Source organism: Copadichromis virginalis, linkage group LG19, assembly GCF_057382275.1.
Source record: "Copadichromis virginalis isolate Kocher_CV1m ecotype Utaka linkage group LG19, C_Virginalis_male_GT1.1, whole genome shotgun sequence".
Taxonomy (NCBI): domain Eukaryota; kingdom Metazoa; phylum Chordata; class Actinopteri; order Cichliformes; family Cichlidae; genus Copadichromis; species Copadichromis virginalis.
Genome location: NC_140636.1, coordinates 19,688,263 through 19,711,742, shown reverse-complemented (window position 1 = coordinate 19,711,742; position 23,480 = coordinate 19,688,263). Strand labels below are relative to the sequence as shown.

Below are 23,480 nucleotides of genomic sequence, written 5' to 3'. Positions count from 1 at the left end.
CTCTTAGGCTCTTAGCTTTTCTTCTTATTTCTTTAAATGGTCTTCATGGATGACTGAGTAGTTTTACAATTGGCTGTAGGCACTCAATTACTTGTTGTACATATTAATGGTGATTACAACTAAAATTTTACATTTGGATTCATCACTCCAGAACACCCTTTGCCACTGATTTTCAGCCCAGTTCTTAGCCACATTTCCACTCAGACCAATTCTGATGAGGCTTCAGTGAGCAGTGGATGGATCAAGTGAAGGGCCAGATGCATTACTGTGGTCCCATGTCAGGTCTTGCTAGGTTTTATTAACCTGTTTCATAAGAACACGACTTTCAGATTCTGTTCATCTGCTGTTTGTCATGTTTTTAGCTAATAGCTCTTTAGTTATCACCTTGTTGGTACAAACATATGTTTTTTAGGCATTTTTTCACAGAGGAAAAAAATGATGTTTGGAGAGGCTTCTGGTAACAAAGTGCCTAAAAATACACAGGCCTCTTTTTATGCTTGAATGATTCACAGGTCAACATGGCCTAACCCTCCACCTCAAAGAAAAAACATTTCTGTGAAAACATTCAGGTACAAGCAATGGACTGAAAAACCTTGAAAAACCTTCAGAAAGTTTCAAGAACTACTGCTCAAGGCCACTTTAAAAAACTGTCTCCCTAGAAGGAGAATATGTGGCTCAAGACTTTTACACAGCACTGCAAAAGCAAAAACATTTAATTTGTCATAACTGTCAAAACCGTATATGAGCAAGCATGTGCACTTGTTATACTTGTGGATTGGTTTTATACAACTTTTTTCTTAGTTGTAGTTTGGGGGGAAAAGCTGTTGCATTCTAACCACACTGCAACACTTTCTAAGCTTGTAAAAGGAAAATAATTAATCTTATCCGTTTTATGGGTTTTCTGTGCTAAGACAGAAAACGCAGTAGTTGGCCGGCATTGTTCTGTTTTCATATCTTTTTTTACACTTAATTTGACCATACTGTAGGTCTAATTAAAAACATACCACGGGGAAAGCTTTTTTATTAAGTTTCAGACCATTGCATTGTGCTATATATTAAAAAAAGAGCTTCTGTAATTCGGTGACATCACTCACTGATTAGCTGATCAGACGGCTGCTTATTTTACAAAGAGCATTCGATCTACTGAATAGCAGCTGATCAATGCAACTACTTTGCTCTCAGCCCAGAACCGCTGATGCTCACCAACCCAGAAGTGCAAATGCTGTAAATATTTTTACATATAAAGTTTCGCTGGTGATCAGATGCAAGAACACTTAGCCCAAAGTGACCCAGCGTTGAGTAAAAATTGGTGTGTAGAGGATCTAATGAGCTCATTTGTGCACTTTTCATGCAGCTTATCTGATCTGTGATGTGAGTCTCTCTTCAGTCGTGAACACAGAGCAGGCTGTTTATCTCTGAAGGGTCAAACAGGGACGGTTGCATACATAAGTGCTGACCAGCTAACATTATTTGTTAATGTTTGCAGACTGGAGGGCATGGGTTGGTCAGCAAACAAGAGCAACTCAGTCTATCAAGTTGATCTTTAATGCTAAGCAAGAAAAATGGCATTTCAGTGCAGCGTTATACAAATGAGAGTGTTTGTTACATGGATTTTGTTGCACAGGCAGCAACAAAAAGGCCATTTTAATGTGCTTACACAGGTAATACTCGGCATGGTTACAATAAAAATGGCAGCAGAAGTAAATCTCCTCAGAGAAAGATGGGACTTTGAGATCACACTGCTCTCGCCCTTGTGATTATCATAGATATTAACTCAGGGGAAAGAAGCTGAACTTTGGTTATATGTCGGCCATTTCAAAGACAGCCTTGAGCGCTTAGCATTCGTGGGGCGTCTCTCTTCACCCCTTCTGGAGCTGATGCTTTGACGTCTCCAGGGCAGGACGGCAAGCCTGATGAGGGTTTTAGCTCAGCAGACCTGTCACTCCAACACGGCTCTCCTCTTCCTCCGACACGCTCAATGATTAACCCCACCGAACATCAACGTCTCTTGTCTCCTCTCACTCTCTCCTTCATTTCTCCCTTCACTCTCCCGCCATATCTGCTCCCAGGACATTTTGTCCCCGTTTATTTTCAGATTTGCTTCCCATTTTTGCCACGGAAAAGCCGTTATTGAGTCTCTGTTAGTTCACATTATTGCCTTCTCACCCAGCCGCCCTGACTCTCTGTCAGAGCTCACTCTTATCTCTGTGTGTTGTCCCACTTCTTCCTTCTGATCCCTCTCCCCCCTTCACCCTGACTTCACCTTCACTCTTTTCTGTCTTCTTGTTCTTTCCCCTGGTCCCTGTTGATTCCTCTCTATTCTGGCAACAGACACTTTTATTTCCCACCACCATTGTGCTGTATGCCACCCGCAACTCACTGCTGACTCATCAGCTGCTTTTGGGGGATGAGGGTTGAGTAAGTCAACTTATATTAGTTTGCTTCACTTTCTTCCTCTGATTACCTCGTCCGATGGGAAAGAAGTACATCGCTAACTTCAAAATGAGCTCCAGGCCTATTTTGTGACCATGTGCTCTATGAGAGTGTGTGTGTGGGTGTTTGGCTTGATAAAGATTGGTTTCTTTAGATGATAAAACAACTTTACAATATGCACTGCTGCAATACATGTGTACAAGCATTAGCTTCTTTGAACACAGTACCTTTCAAGAGCTAGGTGTCCGACTTTCATTCACACATCAGCAGACAACAAGAACAAGTTGTGTAGTAGATTTAAAAAAAAAAAAAAAACTGGCGTTAAATCAAAGACAGACGGGATGCTGATTGAGGCAACCCGATTGGTTCTTGAGAGTAACTGACAGCAGCTGTTGGTCCCTGAATGATTCATGCAGAAAGGAGTTTTGGCCCGTTTGTGCTCACTAATTAGCTGCACAGAGGAGAAGAAGGAGTCTTCATTGGTTACTTGTTCATCAGCACCAGCCTGCAGCAATCACTTAACTAGTTGCTAATATTTTGGCAGGGTGGGGTTAGTTACTAAGACAGATCTGAGACTGATAAGGATGAAGGTGCTCAAGAACTTCTACTCCTGCACCATCGAGAGCGTCCTGACGGCAAACACCTCCACCTGGTTCGGGAACAGCACCGAGCAGGACAGACGAGATCTGCCAAGAGTGGTGCGCTCAGCCGAACGCATCATTCAATCAGAGCTCCCTGACCTGCTGTCCATCTACACCAAGCGGTGCAAGTCCAAAGCTAGGAAGATTATGATGGACCTCTCCCATCCCAACAATGGACTCACTGTTGAGGTCTGGGAAGCGCTTCCGCTCCCTTAAGGCCAAAACAGAGAGAATGAGGAGGAGCTTCTTCCCCCAGGCTGTTCGGAGCCTGAACCAGGTGTAGGACTGGACTCTCCCACACACATCACTATAAGACTGGACTCTCCCACACATCACCACACGCACCACCACACATTTCCTGTATTCCTATAATCCTATAATTCCTATAATTTATAATCTTTATAATCTCTTCTGCTATTTGCACATTCTTTACTGTAAATTCCTAAGTTAATTTGTAAATTTTGTAGTAAACTGTAAATTGTAAATATTGTGAAACTTTTCTTCTGTCATTTAATGGTCGGGCATTGTACAGCTACAAGCATTTCACCCCCATGTCATACTGTGTGTGTGTGTGTGTGTGTGTGTGTGTGTGTGTGTGTGTGTGTGTGTGTGACAAATAGAATTTGAATTTGGCTGCAAAACAGGCTCTTGTAATTAACTGGACTCATTTACTTCATAAGCTCTGTGCTTAGCATTCAGATCTTGTTCATAGCTTGCCAGCCTTGATCCATCTTTCTAATTGTTGGCCCAGAGAGGACAACTGTCACTGGATAAGGACGATACATGCTAAGAGAGGAGAGTCTTTGTACTTGCGTTTTGCTTACAGTGTGTCTATGATGATTCCTGTAGCTTCAAAAGTTGTTGGCCTGGATATTTCTGGAGGTACTGGAGAAAATGCCATTTAATAGCATGATAAAGCTTTCTTTTGAATAGAAAACTGAAATAAGGTCTGTTCTGTTCCAAAAATGGCCTATTAGGCTCACAATCAGACCCAATTGTTGTTGTTTTTTTATTTATTTTTTCCATTCAGGGCTGGATTAATTTGGCTCAACAAGTCTTGCAAAAAAAATTAAATAGTTTATTCATAATTTATTGTAGCTGTCGCGGCAATGAAGTGGAAATGAAGCTAAACCAACATTGACTTTAGAGGACTGATAACAAAACTGGAGTTATTTTTCGTTGTGAACCCCAAAGAAAAACAAAAATATCAGCTCTGAGATAGCAGAGTTAATTTTTTTTTCCCTGGAATAAGCAGATCCTTGTTTTCAGGCCGATGCTCAGACCTGACACAGAACTGCACAAAAACAATAGGCGGCAGCATTTTAGAATGTGATCCAGGAAGCCCGGCTTGAGTAAAGGATGCATGAAGATCGAGTGAACACCAGACAGGCTGGTGGTCAGCACTGTTGTCTTAAAGCTTATTGGTCCTGGGTTTGAGCCACTGGGCCCTCACTATGTTGAGTTTGTACTTAATCACCATGATTGGTCGGGGGACAAAAACAGAAAGTGCTTTCTCCCGAAATCAAAGCCATGTTAGGTTCATTCTTCTGTCACTGCACCGCTGTTCCGCTCAGTGGGTGGGTAATGCAGGAAAAGTGTTTCCTTCTCGACAAACGCCACCATAAACAGCTGAAATATGCTTTTCTGTTGGCGAACGTGGACTTTTCAACTTTGTCCGTTGATGTTATGTTACTTTGCAGCAAAAGCTTAACCCGTATTCAACTTTTCTGACACGCAGTCCTCTTTGTGCGTTGCCATCCACTCTGCGTTGACCACCTGGGTCCATTCAAATAAATGAAAGGGCTGCTTTTTTTCGTTTTTCTCACAGCATACCTGCGAGTCTGAATGAAGCCAGAATAAGGTCAGTCGGTCTGAACAAGGCCTTTCTCCATTTGGACAAAAAGCAGATCTGAACCCTAATAAGCCAATTATGGCTGAAGTTAAAGTTAAAAATACTAGAATTAGAGCATTTATACCTTTGAAAGCATGCTCACAGAAAGTCTCCCAGTGATGGTGAGAGTTTCCTGGAGCTGGAATCTTTTGTGTGTGTACTGAAACACCCTGTGAAATATCCCAGGACCACCTAAGGTTGTTTGTGTTGTTTTGAAAAATGTTCAGAGGGGATAAAAACTGTTGGAATTACTGTCAGTGGTGCAACCCAATCAGAGACGTATTTCTCAACGCTGGGTCTCTGTTTCTCTCTGTTTCTCTCTCCCCCTCTGATGCGACTTGTCTGGAACAATTTCTCGCTGATGAAAGTGTGCAGCTTTGCCCCTTTCTATGATGGAGGCCACTGTTTGTTATGATGATGGCATAGCACGAGTGGCAAAGTTCACAGAAAACGAGATTCATGTAATAGTCAGGCAGAGCCAGACTCTCCCTAGGGGGGGTGTGTGTGTGTGTGTGTGTGTGTGTGTGTGTGTGTGTGTGTCTTGTAAGTCAAGGGGGCTGAAGAGTTTGCACAACCACTTACTGGAGAAGGCTATCATCTTCTTTTGTTTGTTTAGTGAATGGCTCATTAGGCCAGTTGTGCAGTGCGTTTGGGTGTATAATCCATGTGCACATGTGGTCGTCTGAATTCATGTTGATGGACCAACAAGATCAATCAGTTGGGTTGAAGTGTGAAACCAGCTGCACCCAAGGGAGACAGGAGAGAATACAAACAAGAGAGGAATCTGCGTTCAGTACCAGCAGTGCTCATGTGAAAAGCTCGTTTTCTATAACAAGGATCTTAAATCTGAAGGGCTTCCCCCAAATCAGCAACTGAACCAAAATGTAAATGCATGAACATAAACAAAGGAATACATAAAGTGAAATTCCCAGCATTCCTTTCACTGATCTCTCTCGTCTCTATGCAGCTTTTCAAGAAGTTTGCCCGCGTTTGCTGCTGGTTCGTGCTCACAGAGTTGGAATTTGACTCCCTTTAAATTTGCCGTGTCTCTTCCCTCGCCTGGCTCATTAGCTGGTAACTTTCGACCGCTGTAACACAGCATGAACTGGGACATGCTGCATGAACTGGGACGTGCCTCTCACACACTCATGTCACAGACTTCCCACAACAAGGGGATGTGAAGGGAGAGACATGGCTGTTAACAAGAGGATCACTCCAGCGCACATTCCAGCGTCTCTCGTCAGTTAACCGCCAGTGCAGCGCATAAACCAATTCTGCATCCAAAGCCTTGGTTGAGTTAGTGTTCTTCAAATGAGGCTTTGGAAATTTGACTGTAAGTGGGCAATGAGCCAACAGCTTATTTCTCCAAATGAGAAAAAAATAACAAATCAGGCCATCTAACTTTCACCCTTTTTTTTTCTTTGAGCATGTCCTTCCAAAACATCTCAAAGTGACCTGTTAAGTATATTAAGATTTACATCTAAAGATAGGGTTTGGGGCTGTTCTGCTCCAGTGATGGATTTATTCCCAGTAGTCTTAACTATTTTCCAACAGTGTTGAAAATACTGGCCTGATGGGTCAATTTACTTCGTACTGGAGTCAGACAAACCTGCAGTCACACTACAAGTGTTTTTTACAGTAGGAGTGCATTTGCTAAGACTGGGCTAAACTCCAAATCGCTCTCTTACCAAAGTGATGTTTTAAAGTGTTTTTGAAAGCGTTGGCCTCCTTGAAATAGTCTCTGCTGGCAACACTTTGCTAAACTCGAAAGAGATGTTTGTGGTGAGACAGAGCAGAGCTTGGACGTTGGCCTTGGACCGAACCACTCATGAGAAGCAGGCTGACTAATGTGATGCTCACCATGCAGTCTAGGCAAGGTTTCATTAGTAAAAATAGCCACCGTTTGAAGTGGCAGGGGCAAAAAGAGGTCATCTGGATTAATGTTTTAAAGACGAAGTCAAATTATCATGTCTGGAAGAACTCTGTTTCTTACTGTAACACTTTATAATAACTGATCAGAAATCGGTGTGTACTCACACATTGCTTGTTCACAGACAAACAGGTACACAGTCGCTCATAACAACAGCTTCCTGCAGTTTCTGCTCAGTCAGAGAGACTGGAGTTTAGAGAGAGATGCTGGTAAATATTGGAATGTCAATTCTAGGGCTTCATCTACAATAGGTAGTACACAGCAGGGAACTTGAACAGCAGAAGGTGTTACAGTGAGAGTATCGTGGCTTTAAGTCACACTTCTGAAACTTGTCTTGTCTTCTCTTTCCTGTTTATCCTCTTGATATTTAATAAATTTGCTACTGTTATCTGATTTTACACCGTTCATAGACAAGTATAAGCAGCATTCCAGTTAGGCTTGGGTGGTATTCATGTTTTCATACCTTCCTTCCTTCTAGGTTTTTGGTATATGACACTATCTGTGTTTTAGTTTTATTTAAAGAGCTGACCTTGTGGCAGTAGAAGTTATTATCTGCTGCTGTGAGAGATTAAATGACTTAACCATTACTGTCACTATCTGGCATCAGAGTTAGTAGTTTGTTTTATGTATTGTAAATGTATTAATGTCCAACTATAGACTATTTATTAAAAATGGATATAGCCCTCCACCATGGCCCTCTGGCTTTGAAAGGTGAATGTTTTTGACTTCACCTACTGGTGGTGGCCAGAGGGCCCGGTGGCGCCAGTGTCCGTCCGGCAGGGCAGGGCGCCCCAGGGCAGCTGTGGCTACAATGTAGCTTGCCATCACCAGTGTGTGAATGTGTGTGTGAATGGGTGGATGACTGAATGTAGTGTGAAGCGCGTTGGGGTCCTTTGGGACTAGAAAAGCGCTATACAAATGCAGGCCATTTACCATTCACCGTCTTTTTAAATTTTGATATTCAAGCTTGTCAAAGCTTAGGTGCAAATTGTAGTCTTAGTTTCAGATTCTTGGCTTACAGAAGTGGTCTTTTGCTGCTATAGCCCATTTGCTTCACACCAGAATGCTCTTCCTCATGCTTTGTTATTAACTGGTGGTCATTTGAGTTACTGTTGCCTTCCTAGTTTAAAACAGTTTGGCCGTTCTCTTCTTACCCCTGACATCTGCAAGGCATTTGCGCCCAGACATCTGCTCCTCTTTTTCAGACCATTCTCTATAAACTCCAGAGATGGTTTCATGAGCATCCCATTGGATCAGCTGTTTTCAAAATCCTCAGCAAAGTCACTTAAATCACCTTTTTTCCTCATCCTGACGCCTGATTTGAACTTCAGCGTGTCATCTTGACCATGTCTGCATGCAAAAAAAAGGAACTGCTTCCATGTGATTTGCTGATTTTAAATAATTGTATTAACAAATAGTTGAAGAGGTGTACCTAATAAAGTGGCTGGTGAGTGTACAAGTGGTTCCTCATGGTTCCTTCAGCAGACACTGGAAAAACTGTGGATATCCAATACAAAGAGTTTCAAATGGCGAGAGCCAAATATTCCACACAGCTCTATTAAGGGGAAAAAACTTTGCATTTGGTTTGTTTCACAGCTCACTGAGCTCAATTTAATCTTCTGCCTGTAGAGACTGCCCTCTGGTGGCCTTTGTGTCCAGCACAAGATAATAAATGACTTCAAAGCGCTCTTTCTGTATACGTAATATCCCCCAAGCCTAATTACATTCACACTGAGCATCCATTTTGAGGTTATGAAAGCCAACATGCAACTCATCCTTCCTTAGAAATGACTTTCACTTTAGCCAGTGTCACATTTTCAATAATCAACCCTGCTGTGAAATGAATTAGAAGTAGTCTCAGGGAGAGAGAGAGAAAGGTTCCCTGGTGTCTACCTCACCGCTCTGTGTTCACAAGCGTTAAGTAAGGATTTAGTCCTGCAGCGTTAAGTCCTTCTCTGTCCATCTGACAAGACTAATCTCATGCTAATTACAGTGAGAAGATCTCCAATTAGCACAGACACATGGGATTACATGGAAAATGAGGAGAAATGTTTGTCACCTGTGATCCCGTCAACCAAGTCCCCTGCTGCTGTTGCGAATGTGACGATAGTAGCATCTCATATGAGAAGCTCCAATAATTTACATATCTTTATATTTGGATTTACTGAAGTGAAAGTGGAGCAGTGAGGAATGTTGAAGTGGAATGAATGTTAGACAAATAGAACTGTAATTTCAGCCTCTTCATCATCTTTAACTTTGCTTAGCTGCATGCCTGACTGAACACAGTATGTGCCTCTACTGCTAAGCTCTGCAAAGTACTAAATGTTTTCCTTTAATTCCCTTTTCTTCATGTGCAGCCAAAAAATGGATTTTTCATACCTGTGGGGCTGTGGGCCCTGAAGGTCCAACTCCCACTCAGTGCCTAAACTCCTACAGGAACAGCAATGTCAACGTGACAGTTGGAACCCGGGGGCCATTCAAAGGCATTCAAATGTGGCGGGTCCCAGAAACCGGCTCCTACAGGTAGGACAGTTGCCAGCCTATAAAGCCTCAGAGCACACAAACATCAGAGCTAGCCATTTGAACACTGAATTTCCACTCAACACCCACTCTGGAATAATTGTATCTTTTTCTGAAGGGTCTCACTGTGAAGTCATTAGGTATGTGTGCTTCTGAGAGCTCAACACATTCTGTATACAGTACACACTTAACCTATCTTTCTTAGACATCAGCACTCTATGCAATTCACATTTTTCCAATGCCGGCTCTTCCTCACGCCCACCTCTGCTCCTCAGTGCAGCAGAGCAAGCAGTGAAATATTGCTATCAGATTCTTGCAGGAAGGAGCAGAGGCTGGAGTAATGGCAGCTAAATGGCGTGATTCACTTTACACCTGACTCTAAAATCCAAAAACACCCACCTCCGCTTCTTCGTTGGTAGCCTTTAAGCCTTCAAAATAGCTCAGCAATCAGCTTTAGCACCTTGACCCCTTGCCGCACACTGCTCCAAGATTAATGCTGCAATATCCAAAGCCTGTTTGTTTTTTTTGTTTTTTTTCCAGGGATCAATATCCCTCAGGTGGGCATTCATGACAACATGAGCCGTTTAACTTAGATTTGACTTGGAACAAAAATTTCTCTGAAAGCTGCAAGCCTCCCACATCAGCACAAAAGCAAACGCACACACACCGCTAAGCTCAGCCAAAACCTCCATGTCTTAAAATACCTGACTAACAGCACAGACCAGACGGCCTGAACACATGTCCAGAGTTTCAGAAAGCACCTTCTGTCTCCTCAAAACTGTACAATTGTTCTTGATGCGGCCTGGCCCAGCTGCCAAAGCGCTTAAATGAAGTTGACAGACGGCCACAGAGATGAATATGCGCTCTGCATCTCCCACAAGTCATTAGGCAAACAGCTGAGGTAGCTGCTACTGAGCACTGGGCAATGTTCTGTCTCCCGATCAAGCTCGACCACCAGGGAAGAAAAATATCGCAGTGCTCCCAAAAACCAATCAAGTTGTTTTTTATTTGTCTGGCAAGAAAACTGGAGCATTTGAAATGAGTATTCTCCGATACATAGGTGTGTGTTTGCATGTGTGCTTGTGTGTCCCGTGCAGTCTGGGTTCTGTATGGTTTTTCCCCTCAGTGTAATGTGCCACAGTAGGTCAAATGGTTTTTATTAAAAACACCCAGAGTGAGTGTGTTTTAGTGTATCCAAATGAATTTTGGCTGTTACTTGTTGTGCACTCACCAACTCGCAGGAGGAATGCACGAGGACTCGGCCTCACAATATTTTTTATGCCGCTTGTTTCACACAAATAGAAATTTAAAAAAAAAACACTTTCTTGTCTCGTTAGAGTCATTTTCCTGTTAATGACTTTTTGTGTTATTCATTTATGTTCATTAAACTCCAGGGTCACCGTCTATGGCGCCGCTGGCGGGAGAAGTGTCTTGACAACAAGCAGGTCACACGGTGCCTACATGACGGGAGACCTCCTGCTGAACAAAGGAGAACTGCTTTACATCCTTGTAGGACAACGAGGAGAGGATGCCTGCCCCAATGTGAGTCGTCTTTACAATAATTCACGGCAGTTTCGTAAGTCAGCTATCGCGCAGTAAATAGGAATACTGTTGCATCTGTAGTCTACAGCGTGTCATAAAAGCAAGATAAACTTAAAAAATGAGAGTAAAATAGCTGTAAATGCTGCAATGAATCAGCTTTATGAATGAGGAGTCCCAACATTTCTTTTTTATGGACACACAAATACATACAGCAGCCTTCTACGATCCCCAATATTGCCCAAACTGTGTCAGTGTAAGAAGATTGAAGTTGATTCTAAATTTGCTCGAATGATATTGCTGTCCACTCCGTAGAGAGACTAACATATTCTCACATTACACATTATCCAAAAAACAAGATCATTAACTCCCTGCAGCCTTCCTCAAGTACGCTGAGGTCTGACTTTGGAAACCCAGACAATTCATGGCCTCCAAAAATTGTTCAACTTTCTGCTCCAAGCTTGCAGTGATGGCCCCGCCGTGTCTCTCAGGCTCACTTTAGCCAGACTCAGATGCACCCATCTACCCAGTAATGTTTAAAAACGTTGCATAATCTGGTGTGTTTGACATGCATACACATTTCCAAAGTAGTGGAGGAAATAATGTGATGTTACGGAGTTTTTCTTTTTCAATATGCCCTCATTTTGGATTAATTGGAAGCAACATGCCTTCTAAAAGTTTGGAAAGGGTAAGGTTTGCTACTGTGTTGCATTATTTTTCATGTAACAATGTCTTGTAGCTTTTCTTCCTATTCTTAATTGATATGGGATTTTAGCCATTCAGCAGGTCAGGATCCCAAATCTTTATTTATAGAGCACATTTAAAACCAGCGTGTCACAAAAACCCCTAAAATAAATGACTTTCTAATGATTGATGATACACTACATTCAAAATGTTTACATAATACAACACATCAGCATCCTATCTGTCTCCCTTTGACCGGGAGATGATCAAAAGTATTTTCCAACATTAACTGAGAAATTCAGCTGTTTAATACAAGATTTAAACAGTTAAGAGACAAACGACTCCTGCACAAATCCATAAAACCTAAAATAGTGCACATGTGTCGTTTTTTTCTGGTAGTTGTTGAATTAAACCAGGCCTTCCCTTAAAAGTATTACAGCATACGTTGCTCCAAAACTGTCATATTTTGTTCAGCATTAATTAATGAGGCTTTCAAAGATGTTTAAGTTATCCCATGCAGCGTGCATAAATTTGCCACCCTGTCTGATATGACCAAGGGTTGGTGCTTTTGAACTATGAGCAAACAACAAGGTGGATGGGCCCTAATGTATTTTAGCCTGCAGAACGCAGCATTGATGGTTCCCTACAGACTGATTTTGACTGTACTGGGTTTCATCTTTGCCTGCAGAGCTTTTTCCAAATTTCACCATAAATGAAGAAGTCACTAAACAATATTCTTCATTATTTTTACTGTTAGTATTTTCCCCCACAGGCTTTACCCAATAATGTTACTTAATAATCTTTTTAAATGTGAGATTTTCCACCAAGTCTTTTCTTTTTTTTTTTTTTAAGCATTAAGCAACTTGGAAACAGGGTTGCAAGAGAACCTCGTGTATCTCAGATAGTTTACACTAGCTGGACATGAGGCTGCCCAAGTGCCTGTTTGAGTTTTGTGGCTTTGCTCTCTCGAGGCAGCCTGTCTAGCCTTTCAACCGCAGGTCCTCACCACTGTCATCCAGTTATTAGTTTTTAACACAGTGCTTTCTGAAGTGCTCTGTACAGACAGCACTGAGAGAGACTTGGCTGTTCCAAAGTGAAACTGAAGTCATTTAAGGTTTCTCTTATTTTCCCCCAGTTCTGACAGCGAGAGGCAGCAGCTCTCTCCAAAGGGTCGTGCAGAAAGTGATTTGTGCTGCAGAACAGTGTTTTCTCACACCTGGCTTTCCCTTATGTGACGGAAATGATGATATGTCCCTCGTCTTTAGAATTATTCACTATGTCTTTTTCTTGCTGCGCCACACACACACACACCCTTCTATTCTCATTCTCTCTAAAACACAAAGTTAACTTAAATTGAGAAGCTGCACAGGCAGAAATGGCTGAGAGGGAAGGAATAGTGAGGAAGACTTTCCCAAGAACATTTGAATGCACTCCTTTCGACCCCGTCTACTTGTCAGTCACAGTCACAAAAGTCCCGCCCCTTCCTCCGTTTCAGACAGCTTTCAAGAGTGTTGCCTGAGACAGATGGAGGGAGCTGAGAGAGAGCGATGAGCGACTGTGAGAGTTTGTATGAGACTCAGACAGAGCGAGTGAGGTAAACCTATGCCCTCTCACTCTTAAAGTGGGACTCGCTCCAGGCAGTTCAGCATCATAGCGCACACCATGCAGACACATCAATTCACAGGGTCTCGGTCGGGGCAAAGTCCCTGCCTCTGACATTATTTGCCAACAAAACATCCAGGTTCATTTTTTTCAAGGGAGCTGAGAAAGAGTGAAACAACACCATGCTGACTGAGAGGCTGTCTTTAATGGGTAACGTGATAAATCGGCTGTAAACCAAATAATTAATGGGCTGTTCTTTAAAAGTTTTTCACACACCTTTAAAAGGAAATGTCTAATTATTCAAACTTACTCAGCCTGCAGTAAACGTGAATAAAATTGCAGGAGAATCAGAGCAAGAGTGAAGGGAAAGGCTTGCAAAATGACAGTGAGGCCTGCTATGATGTATGGTCTGGAGATCTTGGCACTAACAAAAAGACTGAGTTGGAGCTGAGTGGAAGATGCCAAGATTTTAACTGGAAGTGACCAGGATTGAAAATTAAGGATTATAAATGAAATGGAGAGCTCAGGGTGAGCAGTTTGGAGACAAAGTTAGAGAGGCAAGGCTGGTTTGGACATGTGATAAACCGGACAAAGACTGTTAAAGATGGAGCTGCCAGGTAGGAGGAAGAGAGGGAGACCTGTGGATGTAGTGAAGGAGGACATGCAAAGGGTTGGTGTGACAGAGGAGGATGCTGAGGATAGGATGAGATCCGCTGTGGCGAGCCCCAGAGGGAGCAGTTGAAAGAAGAAGACCAAATCATACTTAAAAGCAAATATGACAAACCACAAGCAAAAATATTAAAAAATATTATGATAAATACACTGGTATTGTGTGATTATTTTTTTAATAACAACCCTAGAGCCGGCACCATTATCAACTGAGTCACAAGATTATTTTTATACAGTCAGCATGGGATAAGTAAACATGTGAGTCACTTTCAGATAGTCTTGCGAGGGGAGCATTGGTGCTTTTCAGTTCCTGTGTGCATATGAATATTTCTGCTTGGTATTTGCACACCATTATAATCCTCAGACTCACAACAGCTGCGGTCTGGCAACCGCTCAGCTTTTTCATACGCGGCCCACATCCACGAAGGCAATTCTGTGGCAAACTGACATGTTTCTCTCTCTGCGTCTCTCCCCGCAGTCTAACGGCATGCTGAATAAGATATGTCTGGAACAGAGCGGCCCAATGGTGAACAAAACACAAGTGAAAGGAGGGGGAGGAGGCGGTGGAGGGGCTACGTATGTATTCAAAGTAAGAAGGAGCTGAAGGGGATGATGATGTGCTCAGAGATTTTATTTTTAGCAACTGCTCATTTATACGGACGTTGATTCCATTGATAGTCCAGTAAAAACTATGTGCAATAAAGGGATTTACTGATTGTACCATTTTGAGCCATTATAGATGTTTATCTCTTTGTTTATCATGCTTTTGTTGAAATGTGTACTTTAAAGTCCTTGAGCTTCACGTTATTCTGTCTTTTTTACATTTAGCCAGCAAAATTGATCGGCCAGTAAAATCAATAAATATCATTTTAATAGTACATTCAGGGCACTGCAGCATTCATCTGATTCCTGGCATTGAGGTATTTTTATTGGCCTGCTGCTCAGTATATGAAAGATTATAATTTTAAAGAGCCAGCACCCCAATCTAGGACACAGGTCTTCATATCCATGTGTTTACTCTCATCACTGAACAGATGATTTGACCAGTAGGCCAGTCTCCTTAAAACCAAGCAGGCAAAATACGCTTATTTGCTTTCTTGCCAAGAGTCAAAAGCGAAGCGTCTTGTGGACAAAAAATGTGTGTGTAGTCTAAGCTCAAAGAGAAGGCCTGTTTTCAACTCAGGAAAAAAAATTGATATATAATCACAAAAGACCTTCAGGTTGGATTTAGAATTGTGTATTTATTGTACAAAGTGTCAGGAAGAAAAACCTCTCAAAGCTGCTGAAAGGATTATGATTGCACCGGAAGCCTTGTTTTTGAATGGTACATCAGAACGCTTTCAGACAATAAAAATAAATAAATAAGCAAACAAGAGAAAGGAAGTCTAGCATTCAGCTTGGGGAGATATTTCAGTTGCTGTATAATGATAATGATGGACTTTGCTCTTGTGAACGACAGCTTGGAACCAGAGGGAACAGAGGAGGTAACAAAAACCTCCACTGCTAAAGCTCACTAAATGAACTCTAATTAGTTTACTCTGTACAAAAACACTCTTTTGGTTTGCTGCTGGTTCCTTGAGTCTCACTTTGAGGCTCATCAGTTTGTACAGATTAAACAAATGAGAGGTACCTTGTCCAGTGAGCGTAAACTGCGGTGGATTTCCCAGGTCAACCAGCTGCGATTCTCGTGTTTGTGGACCATACACACACTAGAATGAGGCGAATTTCCCAAAAAACATAACCACACCTTTGAAGAGCAAATCCTGTGCCACTACATAAAGTAACTGTTATCAATACTGACCCAGGTGGACAGAGAAGTGTACATCCCTCTCATCATCGCTGCTGGGGGAGGTGGCCGGGGATACAGCAGCCAATCAGAGACCCAGGAGGAGCAAATGGACTATGACCCTAGCCAACCTGGACGCAATGGGAAGTCACACGCTGCAGGTATGCTACACACAGCTTTGATGTAAGTGTTGGTTGTATTTGTATGTATCACAGCTTTGTTCCCCTGTGGGAAAGTGCACTCTTTGTGACTGCAGTTATGTGTGTGTGTGTGAGTTACAGAGCTGGGTACAGGGAGAGACAATCTACTGTGTGAGTTTGAGTTATAGAGAACAAGATAAAAATGGTTGAAATAATGAGAGTAGATGAGTAATGCAGTGTGTATGGCTTATCTTTCCTCGCTCTAGGATGAGCCAGGCTGTGTCTGTTCTGTTTTCTTCTGCGTGCATGCAAAATAATAAAGTTTACAATTGGGCTTCGACAGTGGAAGTGTTTATTTGCATGTCTGCCCGTCCTCGGAAACACACCAGTTTATCCTGAAGGTGTTTACTTCCCACCTCTGTGTGCCAGCATTTGTGTTATAACAAAAACAAACCGGCGCGGCCCTCCTCACGACTCGCCTCCGAGTTTGCTGGGCAGAACCGCACGCTCCGCTCTGCTGGTGTAACGTCACATCCACACTCGCTGCAGGTTTCATTAATCATGTGCTTCAAGGAGCAGCCGAAAAGCATATAAGGTATTGATTTTTACATCTTCTCAAAGCCCAAGGTTTCAGTTGGAGGAAACTCTGTGAATAAAAAAATGAAATGTTAGCTGTGTGTGGAGGCTGCTGGGACGCTGGGATTTTGGGGTTGGTTTTTTGTACCTCAGGTTTTGGGGGAAAAATTAAAAATAAAATTGTCTGTTGTCAGCTGTTATAACTAATGGGTTAGTGATTGCTGTGTATGTACATACTGTATGCCGATTGGCCAACATTTAAGCCACCTGCATAATTATATCCTCCCTCTAGTGCTCGCATTAGCTCTGATTCTTTGGCATATAGACATGCGACCTCTGCGGGTATCCTGACTCATAAAGTCCAGACTGTCTTTCGAGTCCTTTGGATTGCAGGCTAGGGCCATAAACTGGAATCCAGTATATGAAACCAATGCAGAACTGCCATAAACCGGCACTTTTTCTAATGGCCAGCAGGGGGTGTCTCCTTTGGTTGCAAATTGCAACTTTTATCTGCTTCCTTGTCACAAATGATTCCTACAGAACATTTGATTCCTGATGCGGCCCAGAATTGAACCAGCAACCTTTGCTTCCCAAATAAAAGGTGTTTAATTTGCTACACCGCAAAGAAAACGCTTTATTGTACATATAAACTACACGATCAAAGTCAAAGGAGCTTGCAAAGAAAAGCGTCTGGACTTCTTTAAGTTGCTTGAAGACGTTTCACCTCTCATCCGAGAAGCTTCTTCAGTTCTAAGGTCTTCTCGGATGAGAGGTGAAACGTCTTCAAGCAACTTAAAGAAGTCCAGACGCTTTTCTTTGCAAGCTCCTTTGACTACGATGACCTGGATGACTGAGAACCTTCACAGACATACACGATCAAAGCTCTTAACTTTTATATTTTAAAGACGCCCATGTAACCATTGAATTGTCATCACCTTTAAGAAATACCTGAAATAATAATAGTAGTGCTTGAATAAACTATATGATGGCTAGACAACCTTGTGCATTTCTGCTGAGTTACTAAAGTCTATACGCGTGTGTAATACACAGAATAATATTATAATCTGTGATATTTTGGAGGGTTTTGCATTTACTTAATATGATCGCAACTTCCCAGTATCACCCTTAGCAAAACTGAGTTTGACACCACTGCTTTGGGGCATGGCTAGTTAAGTATGATCTTGCTGTGTCCGTGGTTTTGCAGTCAAATCTACCTGTTAAATAATGTGTCAAAATGCTCATGTTAACTAGAGTTACTTCACAGTGGTTTCTCTTGTTTGTGGGACCCTGGTAGATCTGTCGTGTTACAACTGAATCTTGGAGAATTTTGGGATCTGCTGAAGTTGGAGTCAGGGTCAACGCCTTGGGCAGTTTTTGTGATGCAATATCCTGCTGGCAAAAGCAGCTGATCTCGTTAGCTGCCAATGCAAGATTTGGGTTGCACGTGTCAAACTAACATCCATGACTCAAGGTGTCCTAGCAGAACGCTGCACTGTAACGAGATGATCAATGCTACTTGCTTCACTTGTCAGTGGTTTTAGTTTTGTGGCTGATCAATGTATCCGTCTCTACTTGGTATGCATCTTGTCTTCTTTGCCTGTAGACATGCAAAAGTACTTTAATATCATTTGTCTCTTTCACAAACTCAGTCTTATTCACTACATGTCACTTCTACACGCGCTGCACTTTCTCCCTGTCATTATCAAATGTGTGTTATGTTTGGCGACAGGTGGAGGAGGAGGTTGGAATGACAGCGCTCCTGTCAGCCAGGGCGGCAAACCACTGGTGCTCGGGGGACAGGGAGGGCAAGCCTGTCAAAAGTTCTGGCAGACCCGTGGCGGCTTTGGAGGTGGCGGAGGTGGCTGTATGTCCGGCGGCGGTGGCGGAGGCTACAGAGGTCAGTTTGAGAAGATTTCACAGAAAAAAAGTTTTAATAAATAAATTGCCTTGAGCTGTCAGGTACGAGCCAAATGTGAATCTTGTAGGGCCATCTGTGTTTTTATAGTGACTGTGACAGGATGGCAGAGTTCATACAGATCAGGGATCAGACCCAATCCCAGAGACAGCTGCATGTCCTCTTCCTCTTACTGCTCAATCGACTGCAAATTGATCTGGATCAGAGTTTCCTCATATATAATATATATGTAGCATATGTATCGTCTTGTATTAAGTATAGTTTTTAAAGCACTTTAAGCTGATATTTAAAAATTCAGAGGAAGTCTGACTAACAGAAAACCTTTGTTTTTGTCCCATCCTTTAGTTTTTATATGGATGATATTCAAAATGTGTTGATTGCAATGATTTCTTTGCCTCCTGTGTTTTCCAGGTGGTAACACCTCCGCAGATAACAACCCTAAACATGATGGTGAGGATGGCTCGTCCTTCTTCAAGGGAGAACCCTTCATCCACCCCCTTAAAGGTAATGCCAGGTGATTCACATACAGCCAGGCTAGTCAGTAGTCAGCACCTATCATCAGCATATTAGCATGCAGCATTTGATGCCTTTGTAGTGTCTGTAGGTGAGAGTTAATGTGTTTGTACTTCACAGAACGATGAGAAAACTGTTTTTGCAATTGACATTTTAAATTAGTTTTTTTTTCATGGTACATTGAGATTGCTTTCAGCAGAATAAGCAGAAGAATCTTGTAGAGGTGTGTAGAGCAAGAGGAGATCGGGATGCTTCACTCAGCGAAATTAAAAAAAAAAAGGTGCCTCTAAAAAATAACACTGCAGATGTGGACAGCTGTTCCATAAAGGGACACTCTGGAGCATTCACTTTAAACAAAACATATTGTTTTATTGATTAACGTGCCTCCAGATGGAGACAATAAACCGATCTGTAAATTAATCTGGTTGAAACCTGTTGATCCATCACTGCTAGATTTTTCTTGTTTTTTTGAACCTGGTATGAAGTGAAGTACAGCCTGACTGTATAAACATTAGGGGTGCAACAATACTAGTATCGATATTGAACCGTTCGATACAGTGCTTTCGGTTCGGTACACATATGTATGAACAATACAAAATTTTTAATTTATTTTATCAACTTTCCTTCTGACGATGCTGTCTGTGTTGAGCGCTCAGTGGATCTGCGTTCGACTACTCCGCCTAGGCTCACAGTGCAGCCTAGGCGGAGTAGTCGAACGCAGATTCACTGAGCCAGGGCAAGCTAGCTAGACAGAAGTTAAGCTCTTCTTGCAACATGGCAAATTGAACCTCCCCCACCCTAATTCAGATGTGGCATTTGGAACTATTTTGGTTTTCATGTGAGTATGACCCTGAAGGTAAGCGCGTCATGGACAAAAGTAAAACAGTATGTCGGATGTGCCATGCAATGCTCAATTACATGGGTGGGAACTAGTGCGTTAGCGCAGTTAGCTCGTTAACAGGCATGGGGCGATCTGTGGTAGCTCGTTAACGGAGATTTGCCGTGTTGTGGCGTTAACGTCATTTCAACGAGATTAACGCTGACAGCAATAGTGGGAACACAACGAATATGACTGCACATTTACTCCGATATCATTCTAGTGCAAAGACAAGTGTAAGCAGACAAAAACAACAAGCACGGATGCTACAAACTGTACCCGAGTTATTTAGCCACCCGTTAGCACATGATTCTCCTCATGGGGACCTGATGTGTTTAATATGCTGCTGAGAATATACCCCAGAAGAAGCGTATAGTATAGCTATTATTTTGGAAAGAGCCATTTCTCTGTAATAAACTCTCTTTTCCAAACATGAGTGATTTCTGGATCAGATAGATTTTTTTTTTTTATTACTTTGTTGTTTCAGCAACATTAAATTTAAAAACTGTACTTTTGAGTTAAAATATATATTTATAATTTTAATAAATGACAAATTAAAAAGGCATGAACATTTTTTTTGTATCGAAAAAATATGACCCCAAAGTATCAAACCGAACCGTGAATTTTGTGTATCGTGGCACCCCTAATAAACATCTATACATGTGTATACATCACCCAAGACTTTATCTTTGCTCAGTTTTATAGAGATATACGCCATTTATGTGTTTGTTGGGCAGCTGAGGCATCTGCGGAAAAGTCTTTGCTAAAAGGGGGGAAAAAGGTAAATAGAAACACCGTGTACTGCATTAATGACATGTTTTCCTGAAGAAGAACAATACATGATTGCTTTTGCACCACAAAAGATATGCAGTCCAAAGTGCCGGAAACCACCTTAGTGTGAAGTCTGAGTGACAGCATCACTTTGTGTCTCAATGGAGATTCAAGATTCTGGCACATTTTAAAACCAAGTGTTAACAAGGGTGCGTTTCCCATTTAGAAAAAAAAAAAAAAGGTTTTGACTCAGATTCATCTATTTCTTTTGCAGAAATGTCACTTGTGACAATGGTGCGTCTCAATTTGTCAAAACCTTTCAAGGAAATCAAGGAAATTAATTTCCTTAATAAAAAAGCTAAATTTTGTTTCATTAAACTGCACAGAAAACATCAGTTTTAAAACCAAAAATCTGTCGTTTTCAGTCTTCTGTATTTCTAACTCTGGCTTTGTAAGTACAGAAGGAAATTTCAGCAAAATTCCAAATTGTAATGCACCATTAGAGACGTAATCCAGCGCACATCAGCTGCTCTCAGAATCAACCCTTATGGCTCAGCTGATAGGCTTTTATATATCCAGTTTGCACTAGACCAGCGGTCCCCAGCCTTTTTTGCTCCACGGACCGGTTTAATGGCAGACAATATTTTCACAGACCGGCCTTTAAAATGTGGAGGATAAATACAACAAAACAAAATGATACGACCACGACAAAAACTGTGGTATTTTGTAAATATAATAATAAACACAAATTCACTGTGTAACTGTGTAACTTTATTAGCAGCGTCCCCCTGAAATGCGCCTACAACGTTGAGAGTAACATCCTCCTCTCTGCTCCTTAATACTCTCTGGTCGCTATGGTAACGCATAAATATTTCTTTCAAAATAAGACACACAACTACAACACGGGAAAAGACCCAGGGAAACCGAGTTAACGATAAAAACCCTGAAAACCATAAATTTCACACCCGAGCTTCAACTCTCGCGTCCCGGTACCAAACGACTTGTGGCCCTGTACCGCTCCTTGGCCCGGGGGTTGGGGACAGCTGCACTAGACTATTATGCAATTCACCTCTACACATTTATACTTCTTTCATGTTTGTACAGCAAACATTGTGGCTCTAAAAGTCAAATATCAAAATGCTACTTTGGATTTCTTTAAGTTTAGCTAAAGTGTTCTGACACTTTATAGCCATATGTGTATATATATATATATATATATATATATATATATATATATATATATATATATATATATATATATATATATATATATATATACACACACACACACACCTAAGCTACAACTGAGTGTCCAAGAAAGGTTGCTGGAAGAATCCTCATCATTTTGTCTGCATCTTCACATTTTGTTTCATATTTTGTCCTTCAGTGTCTACTTGCCACATTTTTCAGGATGTACCAGATAGCTATAGCTGCACTTTGGCAGTATTATAACAAATGAGATGTTACCCTATGTGACAGGTAATGCAATTAAACAGGCATTTATAGCCATCCATATGAGTTTTAAACTGTTCACTTCCTGAAACCACTGCAGCAGAAGTGTTGTATGGATTCACAGAGAGAAAGTGATGTAAATTGCTGTTACACAGTGAGGGGCGGTGAGGGAAACATCAGACTTCACTCTATCTTAATTAAAGTAATTGTTTTATTATCTCTTGCCAACATCATGCACATGCAGACAGCAACTTCTCAAAATGGCTCCCAATCCATTTCCTGCTCCCTTTAAATACTCTAAAGACACACCTTCTTAATACACACTGGCCTATAAAAGAGCTGCAATTGAGGCAGGCTTCCTCTTTACTGGGAAAACAAGATGGCCACCACAAAGGTAACCTGCAACACTTTGTTACTTAAATGCTTTCCAACAATTGCAGCTGGGTAATCCCCCAAAAGGCATGAATTGTTATCAAAATACACAAATGGCTTATTGTAATATCTGTAATGTGATAACTAAAAAGAATATCATCCGAGTAAAGGTCAGGTTTAAGGGCATTGCTGTAAGTCGTAATCACAAATCTCTACGGCATCAATTTCCTTTGAGCTGCACTGGGAGATTCTTGAGCTCAAACAAAAACAGTGGGTAATGCAGGATCGCCCTGCTGTGTGCACTGACAGGCCTAAAAAGGATCAAAAATGATTTTGGTAATATTGACAGAGGCAACAGTTTGCAATACGGATTCCTAATCCACCGAATACGGCATACTACTTCAAATCCTTTGTAATACAGATAGGGTTGCACAGCTGGCCACTAGATGCAGGGAGGCACCGAGGAGAGCGTGAATGTTATTAGAAGCCAGGAGTATATAAATGAGTCTCTGTCGATGCACCGGTGTGTAAGAGAGTGCCCAGTTTTTCATGAGTATGGTAAGAGACTAAGCAAATCATTATTCAAGAAGCTTTTGAGGAGAAAAATCACTCCTCTTTATCAGGATTCTTGTCTAGCGTTGATAGTGAAACAACTGCAGCACAGCACATAAAGGTATTTTTATTAGAATATTATATTATTAGAATCTAAGTCAGGTGTGCCAACAGGATGTCTTAGAAATGTTTGTAACAATAATCATCACCATCTTCACTTCACGAACATGAAGGAGCACTTAGCACGCCTGTGTCTAAAGAGCCACAACACGCCTTGATATTAGTATGCAGTCAGCAGCTGTTCTCGACACATTTGTATTCCTCCTCAGAGCCGTCTCTGTGTTTTTGGGTTAGATTTATGTATTTGTACGTATAAAGCTGATAACAGAATGATGAGAGAAAATAGATTCTACAGATGAATGCATTTGCTTTGCTTGCTAAACAGTACAGAATTTCACAACCAATAACTAATCTGTGCTGCACCGCCTTGTCCCTGCTTGCTGTAGTTCACAATCAAGAGAACTGGTTTCCCCAAATCTGAAATGAAATAAATAACATTGTAAAAAATCTCTTTTAAAGGTCTTTGTGGCTATAAGCTTTCGGGCTATGGAGGGCAG

At 41.6% G+C, this 23,480-nt stretch overlaps 1 protein-coding gene across 2 annotated transcripts in view; it reads left to right on the top strand.

Annotated features, from left to right (window-relative positions):
- The window catches only part of alk (ALK receptor tyrosine kinase), a 435,104-nt gene that overhangs the window by 387,261 nt on the left and 24,363 nt on the right, over window positions 1-23,480 (top strand). For both annotated transcript variants that reach the window (XM_085442295.1, XM_085442294.1), the window contains exons 12-17: window positions 9,253-9,418; window positions 10,810-10,957; window positions 14,388-14,498; window positions 15,715-15,856; window positions 18,141-18,308; window positions 18,738-18,830. In XM_085442295.1, the coding sequence (XP_085298421.1) occupies window positions 9,253-9,418; window positions 10,810-10,957; window positions 14,388-14,498; window positions 15,715-15,856; window positions 18,141-18,308; window positions 18,738-18,830 (828 nt within the window). The remainder of the gene's footprint in view (window positions 1-9,252; window positions 9,419-10,809; window positions 10,958-14,387; window positions 14,499-15,714; window positions 15,857-18,140; window positions 18,309-18,737; window positions 18,831-23,480) is intronic.